Genomic DNA, 27,421 nt, shown 5'->3' with positions numbered 1-27,421 from the left:
ACAAAGATATTTTAACACGTTTTATAACTTTGCGGGAAAAGAAGATCTTAGCAAACGTTTTTGCAATCCAAAAAGAAACTTAGGAGTAACCATGCGTTATTCAGAAAATAATTAAGCTTCAATTCAGAAAGAAAAGCTTCTTAGAATTATTGATGCTTAATTGTCTCTGTAAAATGGGTGAGGCGTGGTTACCCCCAATTTTCAATAGCCGTTGCTAAGAGCTTCTTTCCCAAATAGTCACAAATGGTGCAAAAATACCTCTGTATAATAAGGCACCGTCGTAAAGTCAAGTTAAATCAACTTACGATAACTAAGGATTTGGAGAAACATTTCAGAATAAAAAGTAGCGATATTAAAACATGACGTTTCGGCGACATGTCACCATTATCAAATGTAAATTATAATAAGATCGGTAACGTTATATAAAAAAAGGAAGGTGTGAAATTACATTAGAATAAAACGAGATAGAGTAAAACGAAAAAGAATGAGCATCAAAGACCGAACAATCTTCACGAGCAGTTTACCATCCTAAAGAAATGCCGCGGGAAATTCGAGTGCCATATTTACGAGATGCTTCTAATAAGGAAAAAGAGACCGACTCTTAACACTCAAAAAGACTCTATTCCAGCAAAACTGTTCATTTAACTTTGCACATTCTTCTGTTTCATTCCACTGATCTCGTTTTATTTTAATGTAGTTTCACACCTTCCTTTCTTTATATAACGTTACCGATCTTATTATAATTTACATTTGATAATGGTGACATGTCGCCGAAACGTCATGTTTTAATATCGCTACTTTTTATTAAGTAGTTAAATTAGGTCAAAAAACGAAATAAAATAACTTGAAAAAACAGAGCTCTTATTCTAAAAATTTGCAACACAGAGATTTGAGTTGTGCAGTGGTGTGGACCTAATTAATTGTGAGGTGAAGTTTGGATGATTCAAAGATGTTTTACAAAGTCTTAAGAAAAAGAAAAAAATATTCGTTAATTTTTGATGAACGTTTTTTTGTCACCAACAGCGGGTTTGGATTGATAATCACGTGCAACGTGAAGGAAAGCTAAAGTGTAAACGCGAACTGCTTTTAATTCAAGATTGAGGTTGTGCCGAAATCCCAGGGTGTAATATCGAGGGATTCCATCATTTATCCCTCGCTGTAAGTCGACTCGTAGTTTGTACTTTTGTTTCGTACTGACAGAGGAAAACTGTTTGCTTTCCAACAATATTGGAATTCCGGGGAGGAGCACTCCTCCCATATAAACGTGACGGGGGTGATCGTCTTAACTTTTTTTTGGTTAAAATTCGTGGTTTGGTACCCCTTAGGGTGCTAAAATCTAAACTGACTTCCGTCAGTGGTATGGCGGTCTTTTAGGGTATTGACCCGATAAATATGAGAGGAAGTAAATGTCAGCCAACTTTCACTTGGTGTATTGTGTTAGAGTTGGTACCACTCAGGGGTAAAAATTGTTGGGACCATGCCCACAAAACAGAATTCTGTTACCTTTTAGGGGTTCTTTTCAAAATTTCATGGGAGACCCCTCCCCGGGATTGGAATCTTGCTGCCGTTGTTTAAAGCCATGCAAGAGAGATTCCGTTGTAGGATGTCAACAGCAGCTTCTGAATATCGTGGCCACTGCAGCGCATGCGCCCTTTTACTTTAACTCTTGGAGTTGATCCCCTTCAGCATGATACTACCCATGACGTCAAACAGTAGTCCCCAGCTCTCCTCCACCTCGGAACTGCAGTTGGATGGGAGGAATTCTTTTATACTACATATGGCTGCCTTCCTGAAATCCCTGAACTGCGTTGAAAATACAGAGAATATTTTTCAAATTTTACAAGACACTTGAAAGAACTAATGTTTACCATTTGCAAAGAAAACACTGAATTCTCCGGATTTTTCGTGCAAATACTAAAACACACTCGTCAAAATTGTTTGTCCAGTACGGACGATAGGGGTGACGGAAGCAATTCTTTTCGGTAAACCTATACTCTTTTTTTATATAAAAACCTTTTTTATAAGAACGTTGAGGCTGAAATTAAGTAAAATTTCAGAAACATACTAAGAACATTACGCAGGCTAAGAGACAGATAAGAACATTAAAAACTTTGCTGCACTCGCTACACATGATGGATTTCTGCATTTTCGCCGCAAAATCTGGTAACTTAATGTCATGTTGCGAACCTCTGTGGTCGATACTTTTCGTAAAGCCGAATTTACCGAGAGTTGTTTGCTATCACGTCTTGTACCCAGCAATAGAGTACATTCAAGCCGCGCAACAAAGCATGTCACTAGCAACTTGACTCCACATTACGGCAAATATTGCTTTTTGATAGGTGTCTTGGTCAAGTCCGCATAGATTTATTGAAATACTATAACAGGTAACTTACGCACATCTTATTATCAATTAAGAACTTTCTAAGGCTCAAACTGCCAAAAAATAAGAACGTTTAGGCTTAGCCCCAAGATAAGACGTTCTTTAAAAAAAAAAAAAAAAAAAAGGTGCAATCCACCAGCGTACCGAAAAAGATGGCCGCTGGTACATTCGTAGTTCATCCATTATTGTTAGCGTTCGAAAACCCTAAAAACGCACACAAAAGTTCTAAAAACTTCAAACCTAACAAACACAATGTTGTTAGTACAGGGACAAATTTCCCAAAAATATGGCTTTCCGTGTGGCCATTGTCTATGTTAGCTTCGCAAGGTATTGTGGTAAAATGTACAGCTGCCAATTTTTTTCCCGTGGGGCGTACGGTGATTCTGAGCCCCACTCACACGCATCCCTATACACTTCGAAATCAACTTTGATAAAGTTTACCATCTCTCGGCCGATATGTCGTGCGATCAACACTGCCAAACCAGTAGATAAGCTACACCCTCGAGTTAGTAAAATTGCGGTCCTTATCTGCTAGCACCTGAAACGTGTGTAAATTTGGATCATTATCAGTAGCTGGGCACAGACCCTTATATAAAAAAGGCCAGTAATATAACAACAAACCACCGTATATAACTCAGTGCCAACAAACGACCCTATATAAATACATGGTTAAAAAAGCCATATATAATTTGCAGCTTCCAACATTCATTAGAAACGTCGATTGAAAGAGTCCTTGTGAAAGACCTTATAAACGGCGATGATAACGCGCCTTATACACGGCGATTTTAAGACTCCTTACATAAACGGTGTTTATAAGACGCCTTATAAACGGCTATTTTAAGACTCCTTACATAAATGGCGATTATTAGTCCCCTTATTAACGGCAGTTAGTGGAAAGCATGTCTTAGATCAGTGAAATGGCAAATGTGTAAAAAATCGATTTTTTTTTTAAATAATAATCTGGAAAAATCTATATATTTTTCAAAATTAAAGGAAACTATACTATTATTAATTTGATGGGTGCGTTTAATTATTCAATTGGGTGACATTCTCAGAAAATCAGGAAGTTTATTTTGTAAAAATACAGTGGGACTTTGGACTTGGGAGTCATCTATTATTTAGTATTGTTTCCAGGTCATGAAATGTGTGAAAAATCGATTTTTTTTTTAAAATAATAATCTGGAAAAATCTATATATTTTTTAAAATTAGGGGGAACTGTACTATTATTAATTGATGGGTGCGTTTAGTTATTCAATTGGGTGACATTCTCAGAAAATCAGGAAGTTTATTTTGTAAAAATACAGTGGGACTTTGGTCTTGGGAGTCATTTATTATTCAGTATTGTTTTCAGGTCATGAAATGTGTGAAAAATCGATTTTTTTTAAATAATAATCTGGAAAAATTTATATATTTTTCAAAATTAAAGGAAACTATACTATTATTAAATTGATGGGTGCGTTTAATTATTCAATTGGGCGACATTCTCAGAAATCAGGAAGTCTATTTTGTAAAAATACAGTGGGACTTTGGTCTTGGGAGTCATTTATTATTTCGTATTGTTTTCAGGTCATTGTGTGAAAAATCGATTTTTTTAAATAATAATCTGGAAAAATCTATATATTTTTCAAAATTAAAGGAAACTATACTATTATTAATTTGATGGGTGCGTTTAATTATTCAATTGGGTGACATTCTCAGAAAATCAGAAAGTTTATTTTGTAAAAATACAGTGTGACTTTGGACTTGGGAGTCATCTATTATTTAGTATTGTTTTCAGGTCATAAAATGTGTGAAAAATTGATTTTTTTTTTAAATAATAATTTGGAAAAATCTGTATATTTTTCAAAATTAAAGGAAACTATACTATTATTAATTTGATGGGTGCGTTTAATTATTCAATTGGGTGACATTCTCAGAAAATCAGAAAGTTTATTTTGTAAAAATACAGTGAGCCTTTGGACTTGGGAGTCATTTATTATTTAGTATTGTTTTCAGGTCATGAAATGTGTGAAAAATCGATTTGTTTAAAATAATAATCTGGAAAAATCTATATATTTTTCAAAATTAAAGGAAACTATACTATTATTAATTTGATGGGTGCGTTTAATTATTCAATTGGGTGACATTCTCAAAAAATCAGGAAGTCTGTTATGTAACGACACAGTGGGACTTGCCGGACTTGGGAGTCATTTATTATTCAGTATTGTTTTCAGGTCATGAGACAGTCGTATGATCTCTCTCGACCAATCAACTGTATTTTAAAGTTACCTACCACAATATTTATCAATCAAATCGGGAGTTGTTTGGTGTGTTAAGTTGGAACTGTGAGTTACAAGAGATGGACGGAGCGTTAAATCAAAAATACCAAATTTTTGAAAATTTCATCATACGGTTCCAATTGCAAGGTGGCCTAGAGTTGCAAAACTGGTTGAGTAAAAACTTTTTGCCGTCTCTGGAAGAGTTTAATAGAAAATGGCGGCAATGTGATTCGATGACGCGGCTCAACAACTACGGCGGACTTATACACAAGATAAATGAGATTCAACAAGATAGAAATAAATGGTTTTACATTGGCTATACAAACCGCCTGTGTGACTACTTGTGGACAACCGAGCCGAAAAGTGCTGGTGCCGGAGAAACAATACGGAATCAACAACTTGACAAGAAGCACACATACTACACACAACTGGCAGATGTAGCGGGACAAAATGAGAATAATTTAATTAGCATGTTCTTTCAAAATGGTGCCATTGATGATGATCGTAGATGTCTTAACAAACAACCTTATGGAAAACAGTATACCAAAGGTATTGTTTACTGCCTAGTTTATGAACCACGACAGCCGTAGATGCTTGGGTGGGCACCTCATCGACTTTGCTTGCGGCACTCGTATGCAGACCGGCACAGCTGCGCGGGATGGCATATCGTTTTGAATTTACTATGAGATTTTTCCAATTTTTTAGTGACATTACATTTTATAAGCATTAATTGACAGTTTGAAACTACTTGTCCATTATCTTTTCTATCGGCTGTAATATTACTTGTTACTAATTTATTGTCTTCTGTCACGGGGGATTTGGCAAATTTGCACGGAATTGAGGAACTTAATATTTCGCACAGAATTTTGGTCGTAGCACAAACAAATATATAGCCTGCTTAAGAAATGCGCTATTCATCACGGTTTGGTTGTCCGTAAGTTAAACCATATTTAATCTTAAAAAGAAAGGCGTTGGGTCTTCTTGCAAATTATTTATTCGCTTTCGCTGCAAGAAGTTAATTCGCTTTGAGATTTTCGCTGTTTTCTCGTTCTCTGTAACTTTAAAAACCAACGGAAGCAAACTGAATGTAAACAACTTGTAAAGATAAATTAGCATTTCTTTTGTCCCTTGAGGATTCGGAAGTATTGTACTAAACTTAAGCCAACAATTATTTTCTTTAGTTCGTTAAGTTTAAAATTACTTTTTATTGGAGCTCGTTTCGGTTACTTTAGAAGTAGATAGCTTCTACACGATTAATTTACAGCTAGCAAATTCAGCTGTCCTGTTATATTTCCTAGTTGAATTGGTTCTCGTTAGACGTGTTGATGTGAGATAAACTTACAACCGAGTTGGGAACCGAGTTGGGAGAGATAAACTTACAACCGAGTTAGGCCCTGTTTATACGTCGCATTAGAGACGAATTTAATTCACACGAATTTAATTCCAGCAATTTTCTTCGACGGCAGGCGGTGTGCGTCACGAAATTCGACCAATCAGAATGCGTTATTTGATCAGTACTCTTCGCGCCCAAGAACATCAGTCTGGAGAGTTCAGCCTGTCGAAAATTTCGTCATTAACGAAGTCTGTGACATTTTTTCCCGGTTGAAAGTCGTTTCAAAGTTAGAGGAACAAATTGGCTTAATGCTGGTTAGGTTACTTTTTAAGGTGAAGCATTTGTTCGCGTTTGTAGCCATTTCAAAGGTGATGACCTCGAGCCTGCCCGCCATGTTGTTTTGGTCGTTGATTTACTGCATTTCTTGAGGCTAAAGCTTCTTACTCTTGCTGTGTTTGGCCAATACTTTTGTATGTTAAGCTAGCTTATCCTTTCTACTTTAGGATTTTCGGGGTCTACCCGGGTCTACCCCTTATGGTTTTCCCGTTGGAAGCCGTTGAACTAATAAAGAATCTATGGAGAGATCGTGTAAACAAAGTAGCTCAACTCCCGGGAAACCGACCGGGAAAAGGCAACGGGCGAGTGCTTTATCTCTCCAACAAATCCAGGAAGGAATTGTAGATCTCTATCGCCCTGAGATAAAAAAGCAAACTAAAAATGAGCAAAAGCAATGAAAAATCCACTGCGAGCAGTCGTACTTTTTCCTTAGATCACGCGCGCAAAGTGACAGTAAAATTATGCAAATTACAAAAATTATGTGACTCGCGGCTCGCGGCCTCACCGCTCCCTAAATCTATCGCGTGCCGCAGAATAGGAGAAAGAGACCGCTCGCGGTCTAAATATATATATAAAAAAAGCGTCTATAAGCAGACGTGACGGCACAAAATACTAGTATAAGAATAAACATAAAAAATTCTCGCCTTGATTGTCTCCGAACCGGGAATACACTGGGGAATACTAACAAAATAGCCTTGTGTGTCCAACAAGAAGCATCGACGGCTGCCACTAGACCGTTAAAATTTGTCAAATTGCTGTCTTTAATGATAGTTTTTGGAAAAGGAAGCAAAGTTTGAATACTCAGTTTCACTGCGACTGTAAGTCGACCGAAATCCTTCGTTCGGGAGATGATTACTCGATCGTGACCAGAGGCAAATGAGCCATTTCCATATTTTTACCCAGCACCCTTTGTGGGTCGTGACGCACACCGCCTGCTTCGACGGTAAAGCGACGTATAAAACGAACTGAATTTCTCCTGTTAAATTATATTCGTCCAGACGTTTTATCCGTGTGCCCCAGACGGATAAAACGTCTGAAATGCGTGTCACTTTTATACGTCGCGTTTCAGTCGCATCAAAGTAAATGCATACATTATTTTTCGACCACATAAATTATTCCACCGGCTAATTTTGAGCCCACGCTCACAGTTTTCACGTGCATAGCATGCGTACGGGGAGAAGAGGTCCCGCGAAAATAGAAAACATGGCGACTGCTGGAGCCCTTTTCCGAAAAACGTTTAATCAGGCTTGTTGGTCATGCGATGCTAAAACGAAATACAGTTGCATTTCATGTGACAAACCTGTATGTGTTCGTTTCGAATGTTCTGTGGCTGAACTGGATGAAGAGGCGGAGGGATGGGAGCCGGGAGAGCGAGTTGGGTACTGTCTTCCTCGTGCAAGAATTTAAACACGAACATCCACTCCTCGTAGCCCAGAAGCATATATCTCGGCAAATTTCGTAGATGAAACATCTTCGCTATCGAAACAGAATGATCAAGATTCATATTTAAGCAGTGACAGCGAGGAAAAGGAGCCACAAGTCCCAAACAAAAAACGCAGAAAGCAGCCTGAAGATGGCGATAGCGAGAGCCCTGAGGAAACCGCGGTAAAAGTGAAGAAGCGTGGTAGAAAAGCAACGTGGTTGGAGACCCAGGTGACTGACATGGTAAACATAATTGTCAATGACGAGAACATTCTTCGGAAGCTGGTTTTCACGAACACCAAGAAAGCATACAACACTTAGGCTTATCAGTCTGTGTTAAATAAACTGAACGAACAATATGAAGATTCATTCCCATTCATAGTAGAGCAGATGAGAACCAAGTTTAAATGGTGTGTAGCCACATGCAAGAAGATCTGTCTTACTGTAAAGGCAGCAAGTGGAGTGAAGAGGCTGACTGACGAGAAAGGATATGGAAAGTGGTTCGACCTACTCTACCCTATAGTAAAGTCACGTGATTCATGTCAGCCTGAGCAAGCTCGTGAACCTTCAGGCAATGAGAGTAGTGCCAAAGAAATCATTAAGCATGAGAGCAGTGATTGCAGTACTGTCGAAGGTAGTACAAAGGAGCCCCCTGAGAAGAGCATGTTTGTACCAGTTAAGAAGAAGGGTAGAAAACATAAATCAGACCAAATTACATCAGCTGTAGATTTAATAAGATCTGTAATTGAGAATGACCCAACAAAGCAGCTCTTGGAAGGCATTCACGAGGAGATGAAACTAGCAAGAGAACAAGAGAAAAGGTATTTGGACATACTGTTGGGTTCAGGTCAGCAACCCTTCCAACAGTATCAACATCATGGTGCATATAGCAGCACACCTATGTTTTCCAACAATGGTGTGCCTGGAAACCACACTCAGACAGGAATTATGTACCCCCCTGAGACTGCTGATGGTTTCACTCAATACTTTTATTGACTCTGGTTTTCTGACATTTGCATGTTTAAGAATCTGTTGAACAAAACATGCAAGATCCATTTTTGTTGCATTTCCTACTTGGTTTAGACTTATTTTGATAATAAGCTTCTCATCAAAACAGTGGTTTTGAAAATAGTAAATACTCCTTAAACAACATTGAAGGTCTTTGTTAATATGTTTCAGTTTGTTTCATTAACAAACATCTGTTGCAAAGTTGACATTTTAAGAACTTAAAATAGTTATAAAGCTACAATAAAGTTTGGCTAACATAACCATGTTTGTTTCCTAAGGCCTGGTCAAACGGTAGACATGTTGTAGGTAAAATCCGTTCTCAGCTTAAACTGGAGTTTCCTTTGTTTGCTATCCCCAATAATTCATGATCATGAGTAATTAGGGTTAGGAGACAAAGGTAATTCTGACTCAACCTAGGTTACAAACGGGTTACATATAAGAACAGGTGTAACCTTCAACAGACACACCATACCAATTGTCATGATTTTATTGTCATTGCTTTTGGACTTTTTTTTTTCTTGTGAAACTACACAACATTTATTCATCAAAGTATAATCACCTAACTCAGAAGTCCTGTGGTACAATTCCTCATAGAGGTTGTTAATAATATACTTCAGGGTAATATGCTTAAAATGTTTGTATATTATTTCACCCTAAGTTGAAAACTCAACTTTCAAAAATATCATAATTTTTTTTGCCCTTCCAAAATATTGCACGCATGAGCATTGTTTTCAATTTCTCATGGGACTTTAAACTCTCGCCAAATACTGTAATTTATATTAAAAACATTGCTTATGCAAAGTTATGGAGGGACATAAGAGTATTATGGTACTTTTTGAAAATGCCCTATACTCAAATGGCTTAATTCAGTGGTCCAACAAGTATAACAGCATATTGACTATCATGATGTGTTGCATACCTTTTAGTGGGAATCCCACCCCCTCATTTAAGAACACTCCCTTTATTTAATAACTATATCAAGCAAACTCCCTTGCCAATAGAAAATCCCTACTTGGCAAACATCAAAAATTTAAAAGTAGATCAAAAACAATTTCCAAGTTGAACACCGGATTAGTTATATGCTGTTACATTTTAGCTCTTTTTGAAGATCTAGCAAAAACAGAAAAGTTAGGGCTGACAGATTACTGCCCTTCTTTCTCTTCCCAAAATTTGTCGAGAAGCGCTTTTCTTATCTCTTCTGCATGATGTGATTTATCCTTCTTCATGGTGCAGTTTCTCATCATCAGTAGTTCTCTGACCTCCTTCCTGCTTCTTCTTCCATGTTGTGCTGGATCCTCTGTTAAGTCTAACTGTGATGGTAGTGAATAACCCATGTCTACACAGATATTGTGAAGAACAACACATGCTAATGCAATGCATTTAACGGTATCAGATTGACAAGATGATTTACGGTAGAGAACTCTCCATCGACTCTTCAGCTGGCCAAAAGCCCTTTCTGATACCATCCCTGCCCTGCTGAGGCGGTAGTTGAAATAGTGCTGTTCAGCACTCAGAACAGCATTGGAGTAAGGTTTCATCAACCAAATACGAAAAGGGAAAGCTGAATCCCCTAGAATCATGGGATAAATGTCTGTTCCTTGAATGTTTTGTGATATTTCAGGGATCACTTTCTTTTCCGTGATATCACTCCATAGCTGTGTAGACTGAAAAATAATTGAGTCATGTGAGTTACCTGGGAAACTCACGCTGACCCACATGAATCTTGCTGCAGCGTCGAGAATGGCCATCATAACAATAGAGAAAAAGTTTTTAAAGTTATGGTACTCTTTACAAGCTTCCTCTCCACCAGGGGGGCACTGAATTGGGATGTGGCAACCGTCGATTGCTCCCCAACACCAAGGAAATTGCCAAAGCTGGTTCATGTCTACCATGGCCTCTGTAAAATCCTGCTCAGAAGTTGGGAAATGATTTGTCACTGCCTTCCTCCATAAGTTTTTAACGATTGCCTCGCAGACTTCCTTAACAATGACATGGATAGTTGCTAGCCCAACGCCAAACAATTCTGCTATTGTGTACAGGTAATCACCCCTCCCAAGCCGATAAAGACATATTGCTAATCTGCACTCCGGAGAAATTGGCATTTCAGTCAGCTGATCCTTTGTGATATCCTGCCTGATATTCTCTAGTATATAGCGAAACGTTTGGCGTGTCACACGAAAGGTTTTCTTGAATCTTGAATTGTCATAAGTTGACCACACCATCTCCCACCATCAAGCATTTCCCTCACACCTTCGGACACTACGAAAACGTTCCTCTTCTTCTCCCACTTGCTGCAGTAATAAACATAATAAAGCTAGCAGTCGAAGTCTGAATTTTCGTCTTACGGCTACAAGCGTTGCCATCTGAAAAGACAAATTCCTACGCCTTCGCCTCGCCAGAGCAATCTTTAGCATTACTGCCTCTCTGAACGCCGCCATGTTGATTTTGGAAGTTCTCCGCTGTCAAAAGTCAATGCAGTCACAAAACGACATCGAAATTATATTCGACGTCTAAAATGAACCGACATTTAATTTCGTCTCCCAGACGAAAAAAATTCATCAATTAAATGCGTGTCATTAAATGCGACGTATAAACAGGGCCTTAGGAACCGAGTTAGGAACCGAGTTAGGAACCGAGTAAGGAGTTGGCAAGCGAGTTAAACAAACTTTGGGCGATTTAACAAATCGAATTAACAAATCGACGGCAGTTTTCTATGGTCTATTGTGGTTTGGCGTTGTCTGTACTCTTTATATCGACACAGTGGTCAAAATGTTGTGGACTCACGAGGCGCAGCCGAGTGAGTCTACAACAAATTTTGACCACTGTGATGACGAATATCGTTGTCGATAAGAGTACAGACAACGCTAAACCACATTCGATTTGTTTTTTACCACAACATCAACGCCAAAAAAAATTTTTACAATAACTGTCAAAATTTCCGCGCGCTGATTGACGCGAGCAGCGTTGTCTAGACTCTTATCGACAACAGAAACTTAGCCAATCAGATTGCGAGATTAGAAACAGTTGTGGTAAAATAGGTTATAGTCGGGATGACCACTCATTGCTCAACAACTTTCTTGTAATAACTTTGTTTTAATCGATCTAACAATGAATCAATGAAGCAGTTTACAACGAAACTTAAACCATGTTTTTCTAAGACTAAAGTTCAAATGTGAACGAGAGGGGCACGAGAAAGAGCGGGAAAAGATATTGCGAGCCCCGAAACGAAAAGGACCGCTACCCAGCCTATGTGTAGCCTCTGTTGGCGTTTTCATCCACTCCCGCTTCCCTCTCCTCTCATTTGTTCCTTTTCGCACCCCATTAGGTTTCGCGCGCCCCACGCTGTCGCGGAAAGAAAGGTTTGCTGAATTCAAAGGAAACAAGCAAGTCATTGAGTGATTTAAGGCTATTTATATGTACTTGAAACCTGGATCGTGGCAAATCTCGGACATCGAAATTTAAGTCATGCAATGGTCTCAATTACCGCAAGTTTTCACAGGCTCATGAAAGATCGAGTGGTCAAATACATAGTTGTTTATCGCCACTTTTAAAAGAGCCGCTATCAAAAGAAGTATTGCCAAAACGAGCAATTCGAACGCGATTTGGATGATTTTTGGCCGAGATATTGTAGAGCGAAGGTCTTTGATTTTAGCCGTGAATAATTTATTGTATTTTATCGTGTTTTGGACCCCAAGAAAACGCAACAGCTACAAACTCTTGAGAGAGATCCTGTGGTGTGCCTTTAAAAGCTTGACTTCGATAGATTGAAAGTCGCAGTGAACAAATATGAGGGCGAGATACGAGCCCGAGGCGTTCCTGGAAAGTTGGTTATGCTGTTTTCAGCCTTCGGCCATACTGTCCTGTCAGCGATGACTGAATTACTCGAATCCGCTTTTATCTCCAAAATGTACACCGTTAATCGGTTTCGATCTACCTGAAAATTGCTGTTTCTGAACCACAACGGTGACTTTCAGGAATGAACCTGGCAAAATCAAACAATCGCATGGAAGTGCGGCCAGCTGAGGTGAAAGACGGCGACTTAAGGAATTTATCACATAAAATAGAAGGTTTAGTGAGCTACAGGAGAGCTAAAATCACGTACAGTCTAAAAATGTACGGTGTTTACGTTCTGGTGTGGATATAATATTCATACAGTGGGATTATGGACACTTTCTACTGATGGATTCCGACCTGGCAACTGTTACAGGTACACAGGAAGTTTTTCTCTCCCCAGATGAAAGAAAAAACAATCGGTATATATATATCTAATCGATATATGGGTTCCTAACTCGATTCCCAACTCGGTTCCTAACTCGGTTCCTAACTCGGTTCCTAAATCGGTTCCTAATTCGGTTCCCAACTTGGTTCCTAACGCGGTTCCTAACTCGGTTCCTAACTCGAAAGATAGGTATCCTCTGTTGATGTACTTCATGAAAAGTTCTTGTTATCTCCGGAAATATTTACTCGCAGCTGTCAGTGTTAGTCATTGGATTCATCAAGACTTTCTACAGGGGCATCCAACGACAGTTTTCTCTCAGATCCTTTGAAACGCTATTTTAGGCTATCTGGAGTGCCTTTAAAGCTCTGTAGGTTCAATTTAGGTCGCGCTATAATATTTTTATCTGTTCGGTCATTCTAGGGGAACTTGAGTCTTTTCGAAATTACTTGGGCATTTTTGTCCATTTCCCGAAAACCTTAGGTCTTATTTCCTTTCGTAAAATCTTAGCTGACTTTTTTTCGGTACCCGAAACAACATTTTTGTCAATTCGAAAACACTAGGCCTTAAATTTCCCACATCACGAAAGTTCGAAGTGAAAATTCCCTTCAGAAAATTGTAGGGGATTAAGGGCCTTCCGAACAGATAATTTACCGAAACGATCCGTTGGGTGCCCTTGTTCCTACTTGTAATTTAAAGAGGCGTTTGCTGCTGGAATTAGTTTTCCAAGCTAGGCTCACAAGCGACAATTTTAATTTAGTTCGCTACCTACATAGACTCTTGTTTCGCTCTTAATGATTTTTTATTTAATTCTATTGACACGCGTATAGCACCTTGTAAAAACAATTAATGCACAAGCACATATAAACCCTTGTTGTACAATTTTCTTTCGAATTACAAGTTGAGTCACAATAAAGCTCTGTTGGACCAAGTTCTCGTTTCTATTGCGGAAGTTCTGTCCAGTTCGTAGTTAGATCCTTGGTACCACCTTGAGAAGTGACAGTCTCTCCCTGCAAACGAGTGCTCCCATTTGAGTGAAATTTCCCCGTGCGTTCCCGTTAAGCTTTCGTTGCAGTTTCCGTGTATTTCCCGCAAAAGTTGGAAAAATCTGTCACACTTCTTGTATCAAAACCTCGAATAACGTTTTGCATAATGCCAGTTTTTATTATCTCGATACTGTGTTTTGAACCATTCAGCGTTAATGCAGTCTTTGTTTTTTATATCGTCTACCTGCTTTTTTATGTTGTTGTTTGCATCTATCAATCGTTTTGACTGAAATTTAATTTTATTACCCAAGAGCGTTTAACCATGATTACTTCTTGGCTTGAATGTTCGAATACTTGTACGTTTTTTAGATCTTTTGATCTTATTATAGCTGTCCAAATAAAATAACTATCTACATAGGGGGTATTGCAGTCGACAATTGTTATTTTCTCGCTTACACTCAGAGACCTTGTACACTATCGCATGTATTTTGCGTATGATAGAATGTTTTTCAAGTTATCTGTTGTTAATGTCATGCTAATATGTTCTAAAATTGTAACATTTTTATCATCAATTTATTTAATTATGTAAAGATAATTTACTACAGTCTTATGTTTGTAGTCTGAAATGTCAGCCGTCTCCTCCCCCTAACCCGTAGGGGGCGCGGGAGAGAGAGACGTCTGAATTCCGAGCGTTATAATGCCGTCCGGTGACGTCACGTACTTTTGCGAATATGGTAGGTAGTTTTTTATTGGTTCTTACCTAATTGAAATAGATAACCATTTCTTATTGGTCGAACTTGGGAAAACAGATATTTCATTTCGGCGCGGCGAATATAAAGTGTTGATAGGCCAGACACATCTCGTAAGTTCGTGGTGTGAAAAGTAACTTCTCGTTTAACGTAGTTTTGCTCTCACGGGTATATCGTTTTTGGTATGAGATAAGTGGGAGGCTCTTTCAATATTTCTTGAGCAAATGGTTGGTTTCAAGGTGTTTTTGAGGTTAATTAGACAATGCCGGGTGGTAAGTTGTGAAGAAGGGAAGAATTTTATTTCGCACTTTCTCGTTTTGTTGTAAAGCCGACTTCCGTTCAGTGAATTTAATCTCAGAGGTTATTTTTTTCAATGAGCTTGTGTTGATAGCGTCTTGCCTGAAGGCGCGTTTTGAAGTTGGCGGTATTGCAATGAATAAAATGATTTCACTGAGTAGTTGGTTCTCAGAAGTCTCAGCGATTCTACAATCAAGCGGGAATCCTTGACATTCGCACGCACTTTAAACCTACAGAGACTTTCCAGTACACATTTTTCTTCCTGCCACCCACTGGGGTAAGAAAAGGACTTATAAAAAATGAAGCCCTGAGACTTCTTAGAAACAACTCCTCTGCAAGATCCATTCTATTACAACATCATCCACTTCAAAACGCACTTTTGGGCTAGAGGCTACCCCCACAACCTCATTGAAAAAATAACCTCTGATATTCACTGAACGGAAGTCGGCTTTACAACAAAACAATAAAGTGCGACACAAAATTCTTTCTTTTGTCACAACTTACCACCCGGCGTTGCCTAACCTCAAAAAGAATCTTGAGGACCAAACGATTTTCAATTCAAAGCCAACCATTGCTTGGAGAAATATTCTGAAGTACCTACTGTTATTTCATACAAAAAAAAAACAGTAAAAAAAAGCAAAACCATAACAAGAAGTCACTTTTCATACCACCATACGGATACCACGAGCTTTAATATGAGTCGTGTCTGGTCTGTCAACACTTTATTCACTGATAACATTTACGGAACATTTTTGAATTCATCTTCGGTGGAAAATGAAGTGCGATCCCGTACATACATTCTTGATGCTTTGTCTTCAAATTTTACGGCTAACAAAACGCACACAACCTCCCACATTATGTATGCTGCAATGCACGCCGCGCGCTTCCATGACTCGTGGCCGCCATTTTGTTTAAGAGGTTTTTATTTATGCAAAATTGCATAAATTACTGTGTGACGTCAACGGACGGCATTATAACGCTCGGAATTCAGACGTCTCTCTCTCCCGCGCCCCCTACGGGTTAGGGGGAGGAGACGGCTGACATTTCAGACTATTATGTTTGATGCTTTTTTATGTAACTTACATACTATTTATAAGCCTTTTTAGTATAAATCTACTAGTGTTCTATCACGAATGCCGTTCTCTGATTGGCTACGCTACTCGCTATCTATTCTGTGATAGATAGTGAGTAGCGATTTTCAACAAAATGGCGCTCGCTTCTTCGCGTTTTCGAAGTGTCTGCGATGAGGAAATAGATAATTTACTTGTTTAGTTTTGAACGACTAGTAGATTTATACTAAAACAATTAGATTATTCGCTCTCAATTTCTATGCGTGATAGTTGATTCGGGCTTCGCCCTCATCAACTATCACTCGATAGAAATCTCGAGCTCATAATCTAATTGTTAAATAGAATCCTTCGTTTTCGATTATATTTTTAGATACATGATTATTTATTTGGTCACATCTGAAATTGTTTTCACTGATTCGAATTTATTTATTATTTTAATACCATGATTTTTGAGAACATCAATGGGCTTTTTATTTAGGTTAAAGATGTCTTTTTGAGATTGTTTAGTGTTTCTTTATCTAATTCATTTTTTAATCGTTTGTTTATTTTCAATGTAATCTGATCTGGAAACATTTGGTTAAGACAAAATAATTGATAATCATTTTTATTCATAACATCGTTACAGTCGAAAGTAAATGGTTTTCTTTGGTCAATGTCTCCAACACAATGAAATCTTTTGCTTTTGTTTTGTTGCATGAACATTTTTGTTAAATATAGTTGTTTTTTGCAGTAGGATCTCATCAAACACAAGAGTTTTGTACGGACTAATATCTTATTTTTTCATTTTGATTAACGGATTGTCATCGATACCAACCCCTAATAATTTATTCAAGGTAATATACCCATCTTTTCTAAGTTGTTGACATAATTTATTATATGGTGAAATAAATAGGACTTTTTCATTGGTTTCAAGCCGTAGTTTCACGGACACCGGGTATAGTAGCTTAACAAAAATATTCTTATCTTTCATAATATTGAGTATTTTGTTATTATCGTATTCATCTTTTATTTCGTGTTCATTGATTTTAATTTTTTCAATAATTGGTTTTTCATTGTCAATTATTTTTAAATTTTTTTGTCTGTTTTGACAGACAAAAATATTGACAAACATTTAAAAATATTTGTCGAATTCGAGTTTATAATAACCGATTGGAACCGAATGGAACGTTAAATGACGTGACTTTTGGATATAGTAAATCAATATTATGCGTTACAAGCTTCTTCTTGTCATCTATTTTATGCCAGCTTTCGTTACCTTTTTTGTTATTTCATTGGGAAAGGGATTTTTTTGAAATGTGCAAAAGCTCCTTTTAGAATGTCTCTCTGCCCCCTTCTTTTGACAATAGGAGCAGCTAGTAGACGCCATCTTAAATCTATTCAAAGCTAAGATTCTTCAGGATCTGACTAAATAGTTTCCAGGACGTTCACAGCAGGCAAATTAATCGTTGTCAGCGGTATCTGAAATGAGTCATTAAGGCTGTATTTAACAGCATTTGACAGCCCTGTGTGGGTATATTAACCTTTAGAGGGGATATCGAGTGCTTTAATTTTCTTCTGCATTTATGATCACAGGAGTGTCACGTCCTCAGTTAGCTAAATCTGAGAAAGGTGCAAGTTTCATGAAATACAAAAATCAAAAAAAGAAAAAGAAAACTTTAAAACTTTAGCTTTAATTTGATCAGACGTCTCGTATTTTACAAGGAAAATAGCAGACGTTTGCACTCAAGCTATTTGAAAGCTACTCAGCAGCAATTCTTTGGTGAAATTCTAGTAGTTAATACTTGGCAGGCTACTTTTAAAGAACTCTCACTATAATGGTGAAGATTGCATGCTGTTCACCGGATCAAAATTTAGAACTTCATTTTATGTAAAGCTAACATCAAAATAGAGTGAACTTCAAATCGGTATATTTTGAATGATTGGATCCAAGTGAGAAGTGGACTCTGAACCTCAGTTGAAATCATCTGGTAACTGAAGAAAACTTGCCTCATTCCAGAAAACGTCCTCGTTGCTTTTGGTTGTGTCTCGAATGTTCTGATAGTCTCCTTAATCACCACTAGCCACATGAGTAAAGATCGACCTTAACGTATTTCCAAGAAATCTCTCGCCATTCTATCTGCTAGAGAGCGACACGATATCCATCCGTTTTCGCGGTCGATTTTTTGTGCTATCAGTTTCGGTTGCAAATGATACGATCAGCAACTAATATTCAGACTTGTATTTGTTGTCATTTGCGTGTAAGTGATCATGACTCGCTTATCCTTTTACCTTATGTCATATGTCATAACTAAAACAAATACGGCTGATAAACCTAACTTCCTGAGCTATGAACCGTTTTTACATCTGTTCTTGTCTCTACATTATTTTCGTTGTCATTTTGGTTTTCTATTGTGATTCCAACTCAGGACAGCATAAATAATATTCAAACTGATATGCACTAGCATTCAACAAAAGCAAGTTTTTCCCATGCCCAGCTATTTTTAACAAACCACAAGTTCTCGGGTAACGAGGAAGTTCTCGTGTTGTTAAAGAGAAGGAGAGGGCTTTGAGTTAAATCCATTCCATACGAAGCAAAACTAAATGTCATTAACCAATCAGCCAGCACCACGGTCGAAAAAAGAATAAGGGGTTAAAAGTTGGTGATTTATCAGCCTGTTTTATGAGCGCACAATGAAATTCGTAGTCTGGAAACAAAAATTGCTATCTTCATGCGGCTTCATTAACTATGTCATAGGGCGCGTCCAAAATTAGCAAAAATCGTTCTTACCTTACAAAAGCATTGACTCCAAACTCTTTCTTGTTTGGCTCAAGAATTTCCCAAGTTTCTCACACAATTTATTGCTCTGCCGTTAAAAGGATTACCGCTTGTTCGGTGAATTCTAGCGGATATCAATCAATCAATCAATCAATCAATCAATCAATCAATCAATCAACCAATCAATATATTTAATTTGGTCAGTACGCTGCGCTTTCTAAAAAAGCTTGTTTACAGGTACGCCACGGTAAAAAAAAATAATATGCAGGATATGCAGTAACATTGTTTTTAACACCAAGCGAATGAGTGCACCCCATTTCTTGACTGATAGAATATATAGCCAAGACACTGTATAAAAACTGTTTGAGGGGATGTGCAATTAAAAGAGTGCCGACAAACTCACACCATTACTGATCGATCACAAACTGTCTAGGCCGGTTATCATTTGCATAATAAACTGTTTCCCGTTAACTAAATTCAAATTATTTATAGAACGACAATTTCAAATACTTGACGGCTGTCAGTTCTATTTTTTTTTAATTGCCAAATGTTAATAAAAAAAAAAAACCTTTGTTTTGTTCAAGAACAATGTTCTAAATTTATTTGTGGCTTTGGTGCGACTCTTACCCAAGTGGGCTTTAAACAGCAATTGCCTTATCTCTTCCTTACAAAAAACAAGAAGCTGCTTTCAGCTTAAACTCGGGCCATATTTGACTGCGTGGTGCGTAAGCCTACAATCTTTTAGCAGCGATAACCTCCAGCATCGTAATTCCCCCAAATAGATAGATAAAGAGATATAGTGAGGCAATAAGTAACCACCAGATAGAATTGCATTTCTTGCAGTCAAAATGAAATACAGGGGAAAACGACATTTGTCATACGAATGCTTTTTTATAATACCCGGGCTTTAATCCTTACGTTTTCACCTTTCGTTCAGAGACAAAAACCATTTGTACGGTCCTGATATGTATGTGACGTTCGGTCAATAACGGATCGTACGTTTTTCATTTTCGCTGCTTATATTTTTAAATGAAATTCAGTGGAAAGCATTTGTTATTGACCTTTCATTTGAGGACAGAAACCGCTTCTACATGATTGTTTTTCTATAATAAACGTGAGACATCTTTATCTATCTTGGCCCGCGGGGTCATAGACTGATTTAATAATAAATAAATAAAAATAAATGCTTTGTTTACAGTGGAAATGCACTTAGCTACCCAAAGCTAGTTTACAGGCATTCCACTCAGAAAATAACGGGAAACAAATAATAATCAAATCGACCATAACATGTTAAAAATCCCAACTGGTAGGAGGCAAACCAGCTGGCTATTTACAAGCGTGGCCGAGGCGGGACTTACACTCCCGAGTACAAAGAACGCGACGGAAAATTTAAAGCGTGTAAGCCGAGTACAAAAAACGAGACCGAGAACAATAACTCGTGGCCCGAAGTCTTATTTCTCGGCCTATCGCGACCAAAAAAATTAAAAAAGAATTTGATAATGCTACCGAAACCTTAACTCGTGCCGCCTCACGGTCCGAGTAATTATGGATACAGGTAGGTGAATTCTGACGATTGCTCGAGAAATATTTGAACAGAAGAGCCCGCGAGAAGGAGGCGACATCAAACAACAACACGTGACTCAAGTGAAACTTTTTTTTATTTTGAATGGACTGTTAGTAGAAAATCAGGCCTGTCCTAAGGGCAGTTGCATCAAATTTGCTGAAAAGAGCTGGTATTACGTCGGTTGGCCTAACATTGGAATGGGTGTACCAGACATTTGGTACTGGGCTGAACAGCAAGCTAGCCTGCGTAGCAGTCGTTTGCTTTGTAAGCGCGCACAAGAAGTAAAGGAAGAAGGAGAAAAAAATATGAGGAGAGGAGGGGGAGAGGAGGAATTTCTTTTTTTTTTTTTTCCACTGCTCTCTCGGGCCGCGGTTATATTCCGTCTGCGGCGAAGGCTACTCCCCTCTTCGCTACGAATGTTTTTTTAAATAGCCCTTACTAAGAGCTTCTTTCCCAAATAGTCATAAATGGTGCAAAAATACCTCTGTGTTAGAACGCACCGTTCTAAAGTCAAGTTAAATCAAGTTAAATAACTTGAAAACACAGAGCTCTTATTCTAAAAATTTGCAACACAGAGAGATGAGTTGTACAGTGATATGGACCTAATTAATTATAAGGTGAAGTTTGGATGATCCAAAGATGTTCTACAAGGTCTTGAGAAAAAGAAAAAATATTCATTAATTTTTGATGAACGTTTTTTTGTCACCAACAGCGGGTTTGGGTTGATAATCAAGTGCAACGTGAAGGAAAGCTAAAGTGCGAACGCAAACTGCTTTTAATTCAAGTTGAGTTTGTGCCGAAGTTCATATTGTGATAACCACGGAGTGCAATATTGTGGGATTCCATCATTTATCCCTCACCATAAGTCGCCTCATAGTTTGTACTTTTGTTTGGTACTGACAGAGGAAAACTGTTTGCTTTCCAACAATATTGGAACTCCGGGGAGGAGCACTCCCATATAAACGTGGCGGGTTGATCGTGTTTAAATTCGTGGTTTGGTACCACTTAAGGTGCTAAAATCTAAACTGACTTCCGTCAGAGGTATGGCGGTACCTTTTTAGGGTATCGACCCGAAAAATATGAGAGGAAGTAAATGTGAGCCAACTTTCACTCAGTATATTGTTTTAGAATTCGCACCTCTTGGGGATAAAAATTGATCGGACCACACCCACAAAACAGAATTCTGGTGCCTTTTAGGGGTTCTTCTCAAAATTTCCGACGATCACCTTGTAACTTTTATATGGGAATTTATATGGGATTCCCCTCCCCGGGATTGGAATCTTGCTGCCGTTGTTTAAAGCCGTGCAAGTAAGATTCTGTTGTAGGCTGCCAAGTCTTCTGAATGTCCTGGCCACTGCAGCGCATGCGCCGTTTTGGTTTAACTCTCGGAGTTGATCCCCTTCAGCATGATACTACCAATGACGTCAAACAGTAGTCCCCAGCTCTCCTCCACCTCGGAACTGCAGTTGGAAGGGAGGAATTCTTTTATACTACATATGGCTGCCTTCCTGAAATCCCTGAACTGCGTTGAAAATACAGAGAACATTTTTCAAATTTTACAAGACACTTGAAAGAACTGGTGTTTACCAAAACAAAAAACGTCCAGGCTCAGCCACAAAATTAAACGTTCTCAATTAAAGAAAAGGGGTGCAACCCCCCGAAAAGATGGCCGCTGATACATTCATAGTTCACCCATTATTGTTAGCGTTCGAAAACCCTGAAAACGCACACAAAAGTTCTAAAAACTTCAAACCTAACATACACAATGTTGTTAGTACAATAACAAAATGTGGCTTTCCATGTGCCTATTGACTACGTTAGCTTCGCAAGGTATTGTGTTAAAATGTACAGCTGCCAACGTTTTTCCGTGGGGCATACGGTGATTCTGAGCTCCACTCACACGCATCCCTGGTTTTTCCCCCCAAAGTATCACGTGCACGATTTAAAATGACCGTAGGTTTGGAAAATCAACTTTGATAAAGTTTACTATCTGTCGGCAGATAAAATTGTCAATACTGACCGCACTCACACGAGACATACAATGTGAAAAGTTTATTTAGGACGAGTCAGTCAAGTCTTGTGATGCAAGCGTCCTGATACATGACTTAACACGGTTAAAGAAAGAACCTGTGCTACGCCAGATACGAAAAACCACTCTTTAGATGTGGCCAAAAAATATGTGGAAACGTATTCCTTGTCTAAGACAGCGGCACAATACCCCGAGAAAAGGGTAAAACTAACATTAGTTTATGAATTTTGAATCATAATTACAAAGAGAAGTTAGTAATAGCAATAATATTAAAGGAAGCTTGGAAACGAAAAATACAATAATACAAAAAAAGAAGCGTCATACAAGAGACTGCCCGACCTAGAATGGCTTAATTTTCCCGCGAAACGCTTAAATAATCTGAAACATCCCATGATGCCACGCCAACCTCTTCATCGTGCCGAAAGAATATTAATATCTGAAGAGAGAGGATGAGGTAGCTCATCTTCTCTTGTTTCTGACTAATTCGTCCCCATGTCACTCAAACGTCAGAAATTACATATTTCTTGGTTCTGTTGCCTTGAAATTTTGTCAGAATTCAAAATAATTTCAGCGAGTCCTGTGTGAACACAACAACAACAACAACAACAATTCATAATGACAAAAGACAAATTACAATATTACACACCCACAATTAGCAAGGGCTATTCGAGGTGGGTAGCATTTTCACTTGTTTGCACGCTCAAAAGGAACAGAAAATTAACAGCACAAAAATAGAAATGATTCATTAAACAAAGAGAAAGAGAATTAAATAAGAAAATAAATGAATAAATAAAACACCTAAATGACTAATTATTATTTAGAAAGTTAAATGCAAGCTAACTAAGTAGTGATATAAGATTGATACGAGTTACAGCATTTATACACTGACCAAAACCGAGGCACGCGGGCGCACATACTATGTACGTTTTACGGGAACAATATAAGGGAAGAGATCAAAACTACTATTCTCGAATAGGACCCACCAAACCACAAACTAAATGGTGGCCTCTGCCTGCACCCCCCTTCCTCAACCTCAAAAGATGGTGTCTTTATTGTATAGCCACCCCTCTATCCAGCAATAAAAGATGACAGTGAGATTCAAACCTCACGTTTCTTGTTTATCTAGCAATGCTGGCTCTTGCTTGATGAATATTTCTGTGTCAACTCAAAATTTAAAGCCAAGAAAATTTTGTCGGTAATGCGTTCATGAGATAGGTCCCCCTTAGCCCAGGCAAGGTAGGTCCAGTCTTCGAACAAACTTGTTATGTCCAGTTCCCCAATAGAATAATGGAAATAATTTTCACAGGCTTTCATTATTATATATTTTAACGCTTTATTTCGCGTCGTGCTGTTTACCTGAGACTTGGTAGGTTTTAAGTTGAGTTTAGCGTGCCGTCTTCCCAGCTCTAGCACATATTCTGAAAAGGTTTCTACGTCATTCAGCGAGTTAACGGAGTTTTCGATGGCAGCTACCAGTCTTTTGGGATGAACATTGCTTTTGTTTATTTGATCGACTGAGATGTCCTTAAAGTCAGTAAACCGAGATTTCAAACCAGGATTCTCTGAAAGAAATCTTAAGAAAGGGAACAAAATTGATGAGAAAGGTGACTATAATAAAAACTGCAACCTTCTAACCAACGTTACTTTCCTGAATCTTTGCATTACATACTGGAGAGTGCAATGTTTTAGCTTTGTTGATTAGATGAGCTTCACGAACCTTTCTAACTGAGTCACGTTTCAAGCGGGATTAGGTGGACGTCGTTGATTGAGTGGCCAGGTTAGTTGAAATGTAGCGAGACAGGAGAAGGATTTTGGCAGGTGGTGATTCAGGATAGATCTGAGGTGTTCCCCGAAACGTTCATTGAGTTGGCGCTTTGTCTTCCCAATGTATTGAGAGTGACACTTCTTACATTGGATTAGGTAGATTAGGTCTTTGGAATGGCAAGATATGCAGCCTCTTGGTAGGAATAGACGTGAAGAAGCACGCCAATGACATATCTTACACTTGTAACTTAGTCCTAAACAACTAATCATTGTCACGTATTTTATATTTTAAATCTTTATTTGTAACGATCCTTTTATGTTTCCCCCTTTCTTTTTCGTTCAGCCCCCGAGGAAGGTTTGTGTTGCAAACCGAAATATCGGGCAAATTTTTTTTAAAACAATTATATTTCAGTTATTCTAGCCTTTGTTGCTTATTTCTATCAGGCTCGCCACCTCCACCGTTAGGATCAGTCTACCGTCTGATCTAGGTCTACAAGTGATCCGGCACCACTCATCGGTTTGTCGCTGTGGAATTGCAGATTTTATTGTACTCATAGTCTAGGCCTGGGTTACCTTTTCACGATTATGCGGCAATCTCGTCCACAAAATCCGGATCAGCTTTAAATCCGGAAACAGCTTTAAAGGTGCTGTGTCTTGCAATTTTGTTGCAACACAAGTTGCACAGTCAAATCGTTCCAGTTAGGTGTCTTTATGTCTCAAAATGTCTCAAAATTAGATCAGCGGAGGCCAAAAGGAACGAGAAAACCGAAGAACATTTTCCCCCGTCCGTAGCTTTCGGATTTCGCATGAACATCATAATGTTTTGGTCTTTTCAGACGATGAAAACGCTCGATTTTTATTTTTCGAAAGGACCACGAACTTTGAAAGCTTGGGAAGGGTTTAATTTGAAATAAATAAATAAATTTATTTATAATGGAATGTTTAATGACGTGACTTTTGTATCGGATACACTGCAATCCAATGAGTCAATAATGCGTTACAAGCTTCTTCTTTTCATCTATTTTATGCTAGCTTTCGTTACCTTTTTTTTTTTTATTCCATTGGGAAAACACTTTTTTTTTTCAAAAATGTGTGAAATGACCTTGTCTAAGCTCCTTTTAGAATATGTCTCTCTTCCCCCCTTCTTTTGACCATATAGGAGCAGCCAGTGGACGCCAATTTGGATCCAGATTCAAAGCTAAGATCCTTCAGGATGACTAAATTGTTTCCAGGACGTTCACAGCAGGCGGATATTAATCCTTGTCAGCGGTAACTGTAATCTTTGTCTCGCATTTCACACGGAAAATAGAAAACGTTTGCACGTAGGGCTATATTTGAAAGCTATTCAGTAGCAATTCTTCGGTGAACTTCTAATAGTTTGGTCTTATTAATTTCATGCGTAAAGCAAAGGAAATAGAAGACGTTTGCACGCAGGCTACTTTGAAAGAACTCACAATGATGCTGAAGATTGCATGCTGTTCACCGGATCAATGTAAAACCTCATTTCACATAAAACAAACATTAAAAAAGAGTGAACTTCAAATGTACTGATTTTGAATGATTGGATCCCAGTGACAAGTGGAAAGAAACCAATTTGATTGTCTGAATCACTGGGTACTTTCAAAAAGCGTATTAAACTTGTTAATTTCACAAGCCTGCTAGACAGCACTTGTAAAGACTGTTTTTTATGTAACAAGTAATAACCGATCTACGTGTGGACGTACATTTTATGTATTTTATTGATTATTAGATTATTTTATTAACTATTAGATAAGTAATGGTAGTTAGGTGTCCCAATTAGTGTACATTGTATGCTAGCGACTTCGACACTATATTTTTGGTTGTGTCTCAAATGTTCTGCTGATACTCCCCTTATCGCCATTAGCCACATGAGTGAGGATCGACTTTAACGTATTTCCAAGAAATCTCTCGCCATTCTATCAGCTAGAGAGCGACACGCTATCCATCCGTTTTCGGGGTCGTTTTTTCGTGCTATCAGTTTTGGTCGCAAATGATACGATCAGCAACTAATATTCAGACTTGTATTTGTTGTCATTTGCGTGTAAGTGATCATGACTCGCTTATCCTTTTACCTATGTCATATGTCATAACTAAAACAAATACGGCTGATAAACTTTATTTCCTGAGCTACAACCGTTTTTACATCTGTTCTTGTCTCTAAATTATTTTCGTTGTCCTTTTGGTTTTCTATTGTGATTCCAACTCAGGACAGCATAAATGATATTTAAACAGATATGCACTAGCGTTCAACAAAAGCAAGTTTTTCCCGTGCATAACTATTTTTAACAAACAGACAAAGCGCCAACTCAATTAACGTTTCGGGTAACACCACAGATCTATCCTGAATCACCACCTGCCATCACAAAGTTCTCGGGAGGCGAGGAAGTTCTCATATACGTAAATATAAGGGGAGGGCTTTGAGAAAAATCTATTCCTGCATACGAAACAAAACTAAATGTCATTAATTAATCGGCCAGCGCCAAAGTTGGAAGAGAACATGGGGTTAAAAGTTAGTGATTTATCTGTTTTATGAGTTCACAGTGAAAATCGTGGTCTGGAAACAAAAATTGCTTTCTTATCCTTCATTTACAATGTCATACGGCGCGTCCAAAATTAGCAAAAGTCGTTCTTACCTTACGAAAGCATTAACTCCAATCTCTTTCTTGTTTGGCTCAACAATTTCCCAAGTTTCTCGCACAATCCGTTTTTGCTCTGTCGTTAAAGGGATGACCGCTTGTTCGGTGGATTCTAAGGGATATGTAGTAATATTGTTTTTAACACCAAGCGAGTGAGTGCACCCCATTTCTTGACTGATAGAATATATAGCCAAGACACTCTATAACAACTGGTTGAGGGATTTGCAATTAAAAGAGTGCCGACAAAAACACACCATTACTGATCAGTATGCACCATATCGATCGATTACAAACTGACAAGGCCGGTTATCATTTGCATAGTAACCTGTTTGTCATTATCTAAATGCAAATGATTAATAAAACGACAATTTCAAGTGTTTGACAGTGCTGGAAGTTCCAGGGGTTTTCCTTTTCTTTTTTAATTTTTTTAAAGCCGAAGAAAAAAAGCTTTGTTTTGTTCAAAGACAATTTTTTTAATTTATTTGTGGCTTTAGTACGACTCTTAACCCAAGTGGGCTTTAAACAGCAATTGCCTTATCTCTTCCCTATAAAAAAAGGGCTCAATATCAGATTCATTGCGAACTCAACTTCTGTGT

General features: G+C 38.1%; 1 protein-coding gene across 2 annotated transcripts; it reads right to left on the bottom strand.

Moving 5' to 3' along the window:
- Positions 1-830: 830 nt before the first annotated feature.
- LOC146466587 (globin-like) lies at positions 831-27,156 on the bottom strand. Of its 2 annotated transcripts, none has more exons than XM_085127046.1 (3): positions 26,823-27,156; positions 23,761-23,977; positions 831-1,803 (listed from the first exon to the last, which is right to left on the bottom strand). In XM_085127046.1, exons 1-3 carry the CDS (start codon positions 26,990-26,992, stop codon positions 1,660-1,662), a joined length of 531 nt encoding a protein of 176 aa, XP_084983172.1. In that variant the 5' UTR covers positions 26,993-27,156; the 3' UTR covers positions 831-1,659. The 2 variants fall into 2 exon arrangements, with proteins under 2 accessions (XP_084983172.1, XP_084983171.1); XM_085127045.1 differs by lacking the exon at positions 831-1,803 and adding an exon at positions 20,919-21,897.
- Between the last annotated feature and the right edge of the window lie 265 nt (positions 27,157-27,421).

The sequence above is a fragment of the Pavona decussata genome, unplaced genomic scaffold (genome assembly GCF_977016875.1).
Source record: "Pavona decussata unplaced genomic scaffold, jaPavDecu1.1 SCAFFOLD_143, whole genome shotgun sequence".
Taxonomy (NCBI): Eukaryota; Metazoa; Cnidaria; class Anthozoa; order Scleractinia; family Agariciidae; genus Pavona; species Pavona decussata.
Note: the sequence above shows the minus strand (reverse complement) of the source record. Positions and strands in the feature narration are given on the sequence as shown.

Excerpts from the sequence above, each read along its gene's own strand:
- LOC146466587 (XM_085127046.1), bottom strand. The coding sequence starts at position 26,992 with ATGGGGTGCACTCACTCGCTTGGTGTTAAAAACAATATTACTACATAT. Across the intron at positions 23,978-26,822 it reads GGAGTTAATGCTTTCGTAAG|ATTTCTTTCAGAGAATCCTG; the intron begins GTAAGAACGACT and ends CCCTTTCTTAAG. Across the intron at positions 1,804-23,760 it reads TAAAACCTACCAAGTCTCAG|TTCAGGGATTTCAGGAAGGC; the intron begins GTAAACAGCACG and ends TTTTCAACGCAG.